This window comes from Akebia trifoliata, chromosome 16, assembly GCF_017979445.1.
Source record: "Akebia trifoliata isolate Shusen 1 chromosome 16, ASM1797944v1, whole genome shotgun sequence".
In the NCBI taxonomy this organism is placed as follows: Eukaryota; Viridiplantae; Streptophyta; class Magnoliopsida; order Ranunculales; family Lardizabalaceae; genus Akebia; species Akebia trifoliata.
Window position 1 is genome coordinate 32,406,316 of NC_141390.1, and position 14,125 is coordinate 32,420,440.

Consider the following 14,125-nt stretch of genomic DNA (forward strand, 5'->3'; position numbering starts at 1 on the left):
CCCTTTCATTAAATAAATGATCAATCTAATGGCATGGGTAATATATATATATATATATAGGGTCACGTTCCTAAGACTCATATTGAGACTCACATTGCGACACACCGTTTTGTCTTATATGGGCAAAAATGTTTGGAATGAGCTGATTTTTTGTGAGGATGATCTCTGTGATGAGGGGATCATCCTGGCAAAAAATCATCCCATTCTAAAACTTCTAACCCCATCAAAATTGATTTACAAAAATTGGACGGTCTATAATTTTTCAACAAAAATTGGACGGTCTAGAAGTTTCATAATGAGCTGATTTTTGGCAAGGATGATCTCCTCACCATAGAGATCATCCTCACAAAAAATCAGCCCATTCCAAATATTTTTGCCCATATAAGACAAAACGGTGTGTCGCAATGTGAGTCCCAATATGAGTCTTAGGAACGCTGTTCATATATATATATATATAGGGGGCGGTTCGACGGACGTCTCAATAACCATATGAGAAACTGATGTTTCTCTGACGTTAGATGGGCTGAAATCAACGGCGCACATACGTCCGCACGTCAGTTCAGTTATTAAAAACGGAATTTTCAAAATTTGCAAACACATCCCTCCGTTTTTACAAATTTCGAACTAACTCTCCTTCTCTCTTTCTATTCGACAGAACGAGAGTTCAGTTCTCTCTCTCTTCTCTTCGTCCCATCGAAATCCTGAGAGCCATCGAGAGCTCGCTCACTCACTCTCTCTCTCTCTCTCTGTTTTCATCTTCATCTCCATTGAAAACGAGGTACTGGAGAGCTCCTAGAGGTATTGTCTGGGCATTCTGGAGCTGTTAACTCTGTGAACTGGAATCCAGCTAATCCCCATATGTTGGCATCGGCCAGTGATGACCGTACAATTCGCATATGGGGTTTAAATCAGGTCAAACCGAAGCGTAAGGATGCTAAGAGTAATGGGGAACTTGAAGATAACAAGAACATGGGAATAATCAGATATTGATGTTCTCTTCTAGTCCATTGGTTTCATGTAAATTCTTTTCCTTTTCACCTTTATTGCTCCTCTTTCTTTTTCTTTTTTTGTCTTGGCATTCATAGCAAACACGCATGTAAATTGTGCGGCCGCTGTCTGCCAATAAACCATTTACTGATGATCAATTTTTTTTTTTTATAATTGTTTTGTTCAATTTATATTTCACTAATGGGCAGTTGGGAAATCCATGCTGTGAAATGGAGAAGGGCAGGGATGCCTTAATTAAGGATTTGAAAAAGATCCCTTTTTTAATTTCTTTCATAAAATAGGACAATCTTAATCTGCCCCTTCCCCTAAAACCCAAATTAAACTTAGTCATATTCGTTGCAGCAGTGGTGGCAACTTGACTCCTAAGGAGCTTACAGTAGTCTGGATGATGGGGACTATGACATCCTCAAGTTTGCAAAATCATTCTTCTTTTGTTACATTACAAAAGAGAGTGTAAAGTCCCCCTTTCATCGCATCGACTTCGTTTTCAATGGAGATGAAGATGAAAACAGAGAGAGAGAGAGCGAGTGAGCGAGCTCTCAATGGCTCTCAGGATTTCGATGGAGACGAAGAGAGAGAGAACGACTGAACTCTCGTTCTGTCGAGTAGAAAGAGAGAAGGAGAGTTAGTTCGAAATTTGTAAAAATGGAGGGATGTGTTTGCAAATTTTGAAATTTTCGTTTTTAATAACTGAACTGACGTGCGGACGTATGTGCGCCGTTGATTTCAGCCCATCTAACGTCAGAGAAACATCAGTTTCTCATATGGTTATTGAGACGTCCGTCGAACCGCCCCCATATATATATATATATTTTGAACTGTGATAAAATAACTCTTCCACGTGGCACACTCAAAATACTCACTTGACACGGGGTGTGTTAGAACCATTGATTTTCTTTCATTGGGATACACAACTACATAGATTTATTGGGATGCATAGTTGTGTATCCCGAGGCATGACGTCTATGGTTCTGGCACCCCCATGCTAGGTAAGTATGCCATATGGGAGAGTCATTTAATCAATACTCTCTCAACTTTTGATGAATTTACGATTCCGGCTTATTGTTCATATTAATTATCAGAATGTGAATGATAATGAATTCGGAGATTTTTAAAGTGATTATTTTGCATGTTTAAAGTGACAATTTCATTTCAAACCTCCGAAATTGTCACTTTAAACCTGTGAAATAGCCACTTTGTTCTGAATTTTTTTAAAACAAAAACGTGATTGTTCACGTTTTGATAATTAAAATAAAAAGTGACTGGAATCATAAATAACTCATTTTCAGCTCACGAGATAATAATTCGCCCATTTTTTTTTTTCTGTTGCTCTCTTTGCTAAAGATTTAAAATTTTGGATAGATTAAAATCAGAATGGAGTCACAGACGAGCGAGATAGGATTTGAGATTCTGGCGTCTGTTTCTGCAGGAGGGAATACAGTGCTATTGCAGCCACAGAACACTGTTCCTCGGCAAAGACACTTTTTGGCGTCACCAGCTCATTTCCAAGAAATTGCTAACTAGTCCTCACTCTCTTTCTCGTGTGTGTGTGTGTGTGTGTGAGAGAGAGTATTTCTGGCATCATTCCATGCGTTGGGCAATAAGTGCGCAGGTGAGCTCCTTGGACGCTAGCTGTGGTTGTGCGTCGAACGTAGAATTTCCAATTTTAATGAGGTAAGGTAAGTCGGCCAGTGTAACCTTGAAATTAATAGATAGATATATGTCATACGGAGTTATTTGGACATAAGCCACAACGGTCCAGCACAGCACAGCACGAGATGTGATATTGGTGGGAGTAACTGGGGGAGTCGACACCCAAATCCCAATACGGAGTTACGGACGTAATAAAGTCACATCAATTTGGCAAGGTACATTGCACTTGAGAGAAAAGAAAAGAAGCCTGGATTCCTTGTTAAGGGTGGGGTTGGTCCACCTGGAAGCTGCCACTCTCTTCCAAAGGTCCACAATTCAAATGCCAAAATGTCTCTGTATTAATATTACATGCATACACCCTAGCTTGGCTACGTTTCACCCATACCCACATAAATCCTCCACAAAATTCAAGATATATGATTGAGACATTAGAAAAGAACCCATCATGTGCAAGTCAATCCCTTTTTAATGTTTTAAATCCTAATTTTCAAACGCTGACCCAGAACTCCCCCACCACATATTGAATGTGTGCCAGCCCCCACATCTCCAATTTTTAAAACCAACGGATAATATATTTACAACTTATGATAGAGATATCAGATCTTATCTTATGTTCTAGAAAATTATCATCACAGGCAATAGATCCTACTAATCATTGAATATCAATCATGATTTTACTTATTACAACTCCAAATATATATATATTTTTTTAAAAGGGAGTTTGTAAGTATCTATCCAAGGATCCGAAAACGAGAAAGAAAGATAAACAATGTAATCATATAAAAAAATACAAATATTTTATATGATTCTCTCAAGATTAAAGTACGTCCACAAATTATATCAAGATTAAGGTACGTCCACAAATTATATTAATTCTATTGTAAAGAAAAAATGCATATTTAGATTACACTCTTTCGATGAAAAAGATAAATATATACATATTCCAAAAATATCTAATTAATTTGATTGTTTTAAATAATACTAATGAAATTATGAAAATACTCTTAAAAAAAATTTCTTTTAGGATTGTATCCCTCACCTTTTGGATAAGAGGCTGCTGGCCTCCTCCAACCATCCAACAAGCTTAGGGTCAAACTTAGCTAATGAGTATTGTGTTAAATTGTGTTAAATGATGAACAATACTCCTGACCAGTATCATCAGCTCTACAAATCATATCATATCCATAAAATAATGACCAGGATTACTAGCTGTAGGATTCTTGATTTTTTATGAAATAAGAATGGTTAGAAATATCACAATTAGTGCGTATAAAGCGGCATGGAATTGTGTGGTACAGGAACTGAACTCTTTATATTATAAGAGACTTGTGGTTGGTTGGTTAGGTCGGTCTCCTCACTCACCCAATCATTTCAAGTGGTGTGATAAATGGGGGTAATAGGTACAAAATAAACCAAAAATAGGATGGTAAAATCCACTTTCGTTAAGTTATATCTACCTTTTCTTGACCTCCTGCAACTGCAAGCCTTTCCCGGTCTTCTTCTACAAGCAGTTGGATCCATTCTGTCTCTCTTCGGCTCTACAACATCCAGAACAGATACGTACATTTTAATGTAAGAGGAACCCTTGTCCGAATTTTATTGGGGATGGGTTCAAGGAATATTCATCCATTTTGTTAGTAAAAGTCTGTTTAGAGCACTAAAATTGCAATTGGAGGAGTTGGGTATCTTTTTTTTTTCCCCCGAATTTATCGGGATTTTAGTATATCTTTATGTCTACAAACTGAGCTGAATTTCGAGCTCTTTTGAGTGTATATTTGATATAGGTTTTATCTATCGAGATAACTTAATCTTTGTTTAGTTTGATTTGATTTAAGTAAAAAACAGTGGAGATTATTGATTAATTTCGGGAAATCTGAAATTTGTTTGACTGTTTGTATATTTTATTGATTAAGATGAGGAAAGGTTGGATTTATTTATTTATTTTTTATTATTTAAATCTCAAGGTGATCAAATGTAGATGTTTTTAAGTATCTTATCAGAAATGGTTTTGACTGAACTTTTTATATTGTTTTCACTGATTAGTATGCAAGAGAAAAAGTACATCTTTATTATGTTTGAAAGTTCCAGGCTTTTATTTTATTTTATGTCAATGGGCCTGTCTCACAATTTGTGCTTTTTAAGTAGTGAGAACTTTGTTATGTAAGTAGGAGGGTTGTTTAGTTACCAAAAGCTTGTTTGGGATCTTGCAATGATGTTAATTTAAGCTGTGAAGATGGATGTAAGCTTTGGGCATTAGGTTCTAGAATTGAGGGTATGGCATGGAAAACACCAACAATAGCTTATTTTTAAAGTTTGGGATCTAACTGAGAGACAGTGTTTGGTTTCCATCCATCATGCCTTACTCAGAATTTCATCAAATGGCAAAAGGGAAGCTGGAATCAACCCAAGCGAAATTGTCTAATTGTTCGACTGATCTCGCTTTTGTGTGAGATCTTACTTCGTTCTGTTTGTAATCTCATATTTCATAGCTTGAATTCCATCTGGTAACTTATTTGTTCTTTTGGTGATGCTAATGTAGGCCTGATAATGAATTGGTCGAGCTAGTATGGAAAAATGATCAGATTTCAATGCAAGGTTCATGCACTGATTTTTCTAAGGATAGAGAGAACGATGCAGGAGATACCGTCACTACAAAGATTTTAAAGTTTGGGACTTCAGACTCTATCTTAAATAATTTCTCCTTGTCAGGACCATTGGGGCACATGGGATCGGGTCAGGAGGACGAGCTAGCCCATTGGTTGAATTATCCCTTAGACGATTACAGTTCGGAATTCTTCTCTGAATTATCTGAGGTTAGTCTGAACGTGCACTTAGCACAGAATAATGCTGCACCGAGTGATAAGAACTGTACCAATGGTCGGATAGTCTTGGATTCTCATTCAGTATCCATATATGGAGGTGCTACTCCAGAACTAAGGAATGCATCCAAGGTTTTCAGGGAAGGTCATGAGCCTAGTAATAGTTTATCTAGGAGTAGCCAGTTATGTTCATCACCAATGCAGCAACATCAAACTTCACTTCCGTTGCATAGATCAAGTGTTTCAGATTCCACTACAAGGAACACCCCCAGTATTCACCAAGCTTCTTGTGCGAATTCAACTCGGAACTTGGCTTCAACCAGTAGGCCTCCTAACACAAGCATGCAGAAGCAAAACACAGTGCCCTCCAGGCCTCCACTACTACCCAGCACCAACACAGGTTTCGTCAACTTTTCCCATTTCTTAAGGCGGCCATCAAAACTTTCTAAAACTAATCTTCAGAGCATAGGCACCGCAGCTGGTCCTGCCTCATCCAGCATAGATAGGTTTAGAGGTTATGACAAGCTGCCTGTTGTGGGAAGTAGCAACCCTATTGAATCCACAGTGATTGAGTCGCCTAGTGGTTCCACAAGTATCACAGGTTTTCAAAGCCAAACAGATTCTATGCCAGGCATGGTGGATGTGAGACCATCTATGGGCAAGCCTGCCAAGGAGCCACTTTTTGCCAAGCAGTCCGAAGCTGTTTGCCGAGAAGATGCCTTTTGGAAGACCTCAAGCTTTGCAGAAAGTGTGGCCATAGAAAGACCAGATAGTGGAAAGAGTGCAGAACCATTGGTTGCATCTTCGTCTGCATGCTCAGACACTAGTGCTGGGGGAACTTCAAATGATCCCAAACATGTTTTGAAGAGGAAATCTCAGGATACAGAGGAGTCTGAGTACCCTAGTGAAGTAAGTTAAAATGCAAAATCCACATTGATTTTGTTTTTTCTAATTGTCTTTGTTTCCTCTAATGTTTCAAGAAGTCCTTTTCAATCTAGGATGTTGAAGAAGAATTTGTGGCAAGGAAATCAACTACTGCTCGAGGAAGCACAGGTACCAAGAGAAGCCGGGCTGCAGAAGTGCATAATTTATCTGAAAGGGTGAGCAATACAATAGAAAGAAAGCTAAAAAAAAAAAACTCTGTTTTTTTATTTTCTGTGAATGTGCACGGTTTAAACACCAATTGGTTTAAATATTTACGAGCAGAGGCGACGGGATAGGATCAATGAGAAGATGCGAGCATTACAGGAACTCATACCCAACTGTAATAAGGTGGGTCACATGGAACTGTAGTTCTAATGCATGCCAACCTTTGCCTCATCCAACGTATTTGCAGACCAATCATTCTTTACAATATTTTCTTGTTTTTGCCATCATAAGGTAGATAAAGCTTCAATGCTTGATGAGGCCATAGAGTATCTGAAGAGTCTTCAGCTTCAAGTACAGGTGTATATCTCTTGGTTTTGATTTTCAAAATGTCACAAGGGTATATTTCTAATGGGCTTGACATTGATTCTTTTGACACAGATTATGTCAATGGGAACTGGGCTCTTTGTTCCTCCAATGATGTTACCAACTGGAATGCAACCCATGCATGCACCGCACATGGCTCACTTCTCAACAATGGGTATTGGAATGGGTACTGGTATGGGTCGTGTGACAGGAATGCTCAACATGACTGGTGGTTCCTCTGGTTGCCCATTGATTCAGGTGCCACCCATGCATAGACCACAGTTCCCTTGCCCACCACTTTCAGGACCCTCAAAGACAGGCTCTAGCATTCAGATGTTTGGGTTCCCTGGACAAGGACTTCCCATGCCAATGCCTCGTGCATCCTTCGTTCCTTGTTCAGGAGGGCCTTTTACAAAATTAATCTCATTACCAGTTGTCTCAGGAGCTGCAACTCCACTGGAAGTTCCGAGCTCACAATTGATTCCCATAATTGCCGAATGCTCACAGAATCAGACATCCACTCAGGTTCGTTATTTTCTCCCTGCTTAGAAATAACAGTTGTTGAAAGATAAAAGAAGACACCAGGCAAGTAGGGATATTCATCTCTCAGTAGGTTGGCAACTACATTGGTCTCCTGAAGAGCATGTTGACCAAAAATTTAATTTGATCGAAAAGTTCTATTCTTCAGTCCCAGGCTCTCTCATGATGCCCAGTTGATCCCATTCAATTGCAAAGAAATCTGTTACAATGCTACAGAAAAGAGAATTTCCCTCAGAAATCCCCCAGCTTCCTAACTGGAGTTCCACCAAGAAAAACCATGTTGTCAAAGGTCATTTAAATGTAGTAATACTACACTCTGGTTTTTCTTTCATGGACTATGGTATAGAATTCTATGTGAGTCCATTAACCTTCTGTTCCCATTGCCAGTGCCAGACAACAATTAAGGCTTTAAAAAGTCCTCCATGGTGTAAGGAAATGATTAATCCTTGCTTCTCAGTCGCAATTGAAACACAGACTCCACCTAGTAGAGAGACTATCATGTTAATTTTGAACTTGTTAGTTAAATTTATTGCTTGTCTATGACAATTTTAACTTGCAATTGTGCATGCAGGCTAAAAGAGAGAGAGGAATGCCAAAGGCCTGTGGATCAAGGTTGTGAAAGAGGATATGACCACACTTGAGTCAACAAGTCAACAGAAGATTTCTTTAGGCAGAACTCAAATGGAAGAACAAGATTCATTCAGATGAGCCCAACTTTTTCGGATTAATATTTGATGACGATGAAGCTACGAGTGACAGCCGGTTCTCCTATACCTTGATTGGAGAAATAGAATTGGGCACATTGAGATAGGAGTTGCTTCTCATTCAACATTATAATCCTGGAAAAAAAAATTCTACCATCTTTAGAGACAAGGCATGAAGTGTGAATCTAAGAATAACCATCTGTATTCTAATGACAGGGAGACACTACTAACTGCACATAATTTTGTGAATGGAGGGATTTTTAGTGGCATCAGCATTTTTCCATGTACTTGTGGGAACATGCAATTAGTGCAAGATGTTGTGGAGTTGGAACTTTTTCTCGTAGATGCACTTCTTAATCTTTGGTAAGATGATTCTGTCTCGTTCTCTGATTATTATAACAGGGATGATCTATTTTTTAATGCCATGTACCACACCAATTGTCTCCAAAGGTTGTAAATAGCCATGGCATGCGTACATGGAGCTGGAGTCACCATTTTGTTTGGTATCGCATTTACCTCGACAGAAAATTGACAGACTGGATGGACACAATCATCCAACTGGTATTATTGTTATTCTGCCAAATCATAACTCTGAATTGATGCATTCTTCGTGAATGAACTCGGAATGGGTAGTTGGCGTTTGGAGTTGAGAGTGTAGTGGCAGTTTAGGATTGGTTTGACTCGGAGAACCCACAGTAAGAATTTGGCCCTATTGAAATGAATGGTTTGGTCATTCATTGCTCCTTTTCTTATAATATTTGGTCATAGTTTCTTGATCTATTCTATATTAGTTGGGTTTTTCCTCGTAAATTCTCCTCGTTGTTAGAAGTGTGGACCAGTAATGCTTTCCACACCAAAAAACAGTTCCTGTGGGCTTTGCTTCCCTCGGTTATTGCTTGGGGGTTATGGAACGAGAGAAATAAGAGGGTGTTCAATAGCAAGATTAGAGACTCTCATGCAGGTTTCTTGGAGATCTTGGGTTGTTTGTATCTTTGGTCAAAACAGAACATCGAGTTCGCGTGGACTACTTTTGACGATTTTGTTTTTAGATGGAACTCTTTATGTAATCATTAATATTGTAGTTTTTCTTTTCCTTGCTACCCTTTGTAAGGCTTTCTCGATCTCTTGTAAATTCTTTCCTCTCTTTATCAATACATTATACTTAAATATATATATATATATATATATGGGAGATGTTCGGCACCCTACTATTTACCCTACGCTTTGTCCAACGTGTTTTGTCCTACATGGGTTAGAAGTTTTGGAATGGGCTCATTTTTGGTGAGGATGATCTCTACGATTAGAAGATCATCCTCACAAAAAATCAGCTCATTCCGAATTTTCTTGTCCCATGTTTACAAGTTGAAAAATCGTGGACCATCTATTTTTTGTAAAACATTTTTTATGGGGTTAGAAGTTTTGGAATGGGCTGATTTTTGGTGAGGATGATCTCCTTACCATAGAAATCATCCTCACAAAAAATCAGCCTATTCCAAAACTTCTAACCCATGTAGGACAAAACACGTTGGGCAAAGCGTAGGGCAAATAGTTGGGTGCCAAACGAGACCCTATATCTATCCGGGAGAAAAGGTTTGAACCTTGAAGTGGGTCTTGAATGGTGAAAGTGCCCTTATTCAAGTTGTAGACAACGTGCCCTTGTTCAGGTTGTAGAAAACCTAGGGTTAGAAGAGCTTATTATGTACCTTTGAGAACTTGACTAGTAGAATCATGAAGTTGAAGGGCATTGATCATCTACACGGTCGAATTCATGATCCACTTCTTTCATTTGATGTAACCTTGACAAAGTCATTCTGATCAGATGGCTTTAACCATCCAATCAATTAACTCAATTTGTGTAATTGTTGCATAACATAAGTGTTGGGCTTTGTGGAGTCTAGTTATGTTTAGTCCGATTGACGATCTAACCCGGTCCAAATAATATTGCGTGATTTTTTGATGGGAGATTTTCTAAGGTTTAGTTCATGGAGTGGAGGTTTGGGCCAATAAGCCCAAGCCGGAGCACTCATAGACAAGCCTCCTAGGGGTCCAAGGGGCAACGCCCCCGGAAAAGAAAAAAAAATTGGTCCGTTTTAGAGTCTATTGTAATCCTGTGCGCAGTATATAGAAATTGCTTTTGGTGATTAGATTTTTTTTATTCCTTGTCTTGGTTGTCGTTTTTGAGACTGTAGCCACACTTTTATTTTCTTCTAGATAATAATGAAATCCCTGCAACTCCATGGACATAGGCAAATTGTCGAACCACGTAAATACTGTCTTGTGCGTGTGATTGTTTTTTTTTTACGTGTATTTTTTCTCTATTTTTGTTTCTCACAGGTTGGGAATTTCGGTTGAATTTCCTACAATAAGTTCCAAATATATAAGCTTTTTATTAAAATAAAGATAATTCATTGACCTCTTGGCTAGCTCTTGAGCAAATGCATGTACAATGCTAAAATTCTTCTTGTGGTTTCATGACTACATTCTTTCATTTAATGGAATAAATAAGCTCGTCATCTCCGGCAAAATCATGCAAAGAAAGTGTTATGTCCGGCAAATATCCTTCATCCTTCATCTCCAAGAGCAAGCACTCCAGAATCCCTTGGATCTTGTTAAATTTCGTATGTATTCGGTCTCTAGCATGAAACAAGTGAATACAACTTCCAACCTGAATCCAACTATTTCCGGGTTTCTTTATCATACCCTTATCTCTTATCATTGTTCTGATCTTGGATGCATCTGCCCATCTCCCAGTAGAAGCATAAATATTAGATAAAAGAATATAATAGCCAGGATCTTCCACATTTTTCTGGAAAATTCGCCTCCCTACCAGCTCAGCAAGCTCAATCTTATTATGAACTCTACAAGCTCCAAGTAGGCTTCCCAAAACATCAATCTCCGGTTCAACAGGCATTCTTCTGATAAATTCCCAAGCATCATCAAGGTGGCCTGATCTACCAAGGAGATCAACCATGCATGAGTAGTGTTCCATGTCCGGTAGGATACCATAATCATTTATCATGGAATTATATAGAAACCAACCTTGGTCAATTAGACCTGCATGACTACAACTCGATAAGAGTGCTATAAAAGTGACCTTATCAGGCTTAATTCCCTCATCCTCCATTTGGCTTAAAAATGTAAAGGCCCGCTGTCCATGTCCATGGACCCCATGTGCAGCAATGATAGTGTTATATGTTACAATATCCTTTTTGCCATCTGATTGAAGATCGTAACTCCCAGATCTAGGTACCCACATTTGCAGTACATGTCTATAAGTGAATTCCCAACAGAAACTACAGAACCAAGACCACTTCTAGCTGCATAGCCATGGATCTCCTTTCCAAGCCTCAGTGTCCCTATTCTGGTGCACAATGGAAGAATGCTAACAATGGTTATGGAATTCGGTCTAAGTTTAGACTCTCCAATTCTTCGCAAGATCCCTAAGGCCGAATTGAAATCACCATTTGAAGTGTACCCCACAATCATTGAATTCCATATCGTGATGTCCCTACCTGACATGATCTTAAAGATAGAACATGCTTCTCTCATCGACCCACAGTTGGCGTACATATCAATCAATCCACTCCCAACAAAAATATCAGACTCAAATCCATTTCTGATGACATAGTTGTGCATCTCCTTTCCCTGTTTCAACAGTTTGAGATTAGCGAGCCCGGGAAGAACACTGGCTACTGTCACTGCGTTGCTTCTCATACCCGAGTCCTTCATCTCAACATATAGCAGCAAACTCTCACAGTATTCACAATTCTGTGAATGACCGGCAATCAAAGTACTCCAAGAAACTACATCTTTGTACAAAATGCTACAAAATATACGCCGTGCTTCACACGTGTTTCCACATTTGGAGTACATATCTATTAGAGCATTTGACACATATAAGTCACTCTCAAATCCACTCCTTATGGCACAGCCCTGCAAAGCCCTCCCCTGTAGCTGAGCTCCAAGTCTACCACAAGCCGGAAGAACAGTCGCGACAATAACTGAGTCGGGCCTTAACCCATCTAACCTCATCTTTCTAAACAGGCATAAAGCTTCACACCAATCCCCATTTTGCACAGTCCCACATATCATGGCACTCCATGAGACTAGATCTTTACTGGGCATTTCTTCAAAAACCCTTCGAGCTTCATCTAAACTGCCGCACTTGGCGAACATGTCGATCATGGCACATTCAACAAAAATGTTGAGTTTTACTTTGCCGTGAAGCTCATTGAATTGGATTGAATCTCGGATCCTTCTGCCATGTTCAAGTGCAGATAATCCAGAACAAGCCTTTAAAACCAGTGGGTATGTGTAATTATCTGGTTCTAGGCCTTGTGTCAGCATGGAATGATACAAGTTGATGACTTGTGAGAAATGACCCAAATTAACTAAACCCCTAAGAATTGAATTCCAAGCAAAATTATTCTTATGGGTTAATTGATTAAAGACAAGTAAAGCTTCTTGCAAACAATCAAAGCAAACATATATGTTCACAAGTTGTGAACATAAAACAAGTACATCTGTACTAGTGGAATGGAAGAAACCACGAACGACTAAAAGACCATGTAACCGTCTTGCTTCAAATAGATTGGTTGTTGATCTAAGATGTGGAAAGAGGTTTTTGTCAAAGAGATTTGGTTTTGTGTGATGAGACTCTTGGTGGGTGTCAGGGGAACTGATGGCTTGGCTATAGCTGCTTTGGTTTCTAAAATTGAGGAGTGGATTTGCGAATAGACTTGAAGTGGGTGTCTTAAGGAGCAGTAGAGGGATTTGTGATGGTATGGCTTTGATGGGTTCTCTGGTTTTACAGAGTCTAGCTATGGAGAGCATATTATATAATGTTCAGTTTCAATTTTCATGGCCCTCTCTAAGCTTGAAGCCTCCCTCCCATTCTCTATTCCAATATTTTAATTAAAATGTAGTTTCTCCACAGCTGCTACGGTTTTGATGCATGTTTGAGATACTCATTTTTTTTTATACTGGTGAAATACCTCCATTGACTAGTGGTACAATCTAATGGTACAACTTAATCCGGTCCAAACCGAGAATTAAACCAAATCGTGAATTTTGGACTAGTTTGGTTCATTTTGAATTAATTAACGGTTCAATTTCGGGTTAAATAAATGAAGAACCAATGAGTTTGGTTTGGTTCTCGATTCTCGATTCAGACTTCGTAAATGACCGAACCAAATCAAAAATCGGACAAACATGTTATTTTTATCTCTTCCTCATCTTCACTCCTCTCATTCTCCTTTCTACCTTTCCATCCCCATCTATCTCATTTTAATTTGATCTCATCTCCATCTTTCTCTCATTTTCCTCTCTCTCTCTCTCTCTCTTATTCTCTATCTCAATATGTGAATTTCAAGAGGTGAAACCTTAGAATTTGGGTTGTAGAGGGGAAGATCTCACATTGGTCAAGTTGATATTCAGGTAAAAGATTTTTATAGATCTTAATTATTTTTGTGGTTCTTAATCTTTCTATGGACCTGCAAGAATTTCCTTTAAAACCTTAATTGGCTATTTCTTTTCAAATTGAAATGAATTTGCAAAAAAACTTTCAAAATTCTTCACAAGTACTATAGTTTTCGAATTAAGGTTTCACCCGTTCGATAAATAAGGTGTGAATCTTGAGATGCAATTGAATCTGGTTCTAAAAGAATCACAGTTAAAACTTTTTTTCTTGATTGTTTTAATCTATTAGGGTTTTAACAGATTTCACGTTTATAGATTAATAATCAATCACGATTAGAAGAGTTTAATGGCCTTTCGGATCACCATTCCTGAGTATACAAGCATGCCCATAAAAATTGTAAAAAAAAATGGTGATCCAAATAGGCCCTTGATGTTACAATATGAAACCCTTTGTTTGCACACAACGATGTTATTGAAGCACGGTTGAAAAAATATATGCATGAGCTAGGTACTATTTATTATTTTTTATTA

The 14,125-nt window shown here is 38.5% G+C and overlaps 1 protein-coding gene and 1 pseudogene across 6 annotated transcripts; one reads left to right on the forward strand and one right to left on the reverse strand.

Moving 5' to 3' along the window:
* Positions 1–4,003: 4,003 nt before the first annotated feature.
* LOC147383682 (transcription factor PHYTOCHROME INTERACTING FACTOR-LIKE 15-like) lies at positions 4,004–9,328 on the forward strand. Of its 6 annotated transcripts, XM_086428785.1 has the most exons (9): positions 4,004–4,233; positions 4,997–5,107; positions 5,201–5,256; positions 5,371–6,389; positions 6,479–6,580; positions 6,687–6,752; positions 6,861–6,926; positions 7,008–7,457; positions 8,044–9,328. In XM_086428785.1, the coding sequence occupies exons 1-9, from the start codon at positions 4,085–4,087 to the stop codon at positions 8,089–8,091; spliced, it is 2,067 nt and encodes a 688-aa protein (XP_086284911.1). In that variant the 5' UTR covers positions 4,004–4,084; the 3' UTR covers positions 8,092–9,328. The 6 variants fall into 6 exon arrangements, with proteins under 6 accessions (XP_086284911.1, XP_086284910.1, XP_086284909.1 ...); XM_086428783.1 differs by having other exon boundaries at positions 4,006–4,233; positions 5,201–6,389; XM_086428787.1 differs by lacking the exon at positions 4,997–5,107 and having other exon boundaries at positions 4,006–4,233.
* Positions 9,329–10,522: 1,194 nt separating this feature from the next.
* Positions 10,523–13,131, reverse strand: LOC147383683 (putative pentatricopeptide repeat-containing protein At3g01580 pseudogene; annotated as a pseudogene).
* Positions 13,132–14,125: the final 994 nt, after the last annotated feature.

Bases quoted from the DNA above. Each gene is read 5' to 3' on its own strand.
- LOC147383682 (XM_086428783.1), top strand. From the start codon at position 4,085: ATGGTAAAATCCACTTTCGTTAAGTTATATCTACCTTTTCTTGACCTC. The intron at 5,108-5,200 runs GTGAGATCTTAC...ATGCTAATGTAG, and splicing joins TCGACTGATCTCGCTTTTGT to GCCTGATAATGAATTGGTCG. The intron at 6,927-7,007 runs GTGTATATCTCT...CTTTTGACACAG, and splicing joins GTCTTCAGCTTCAAGTACAG to ATTATGTCAATGGGAACTGG.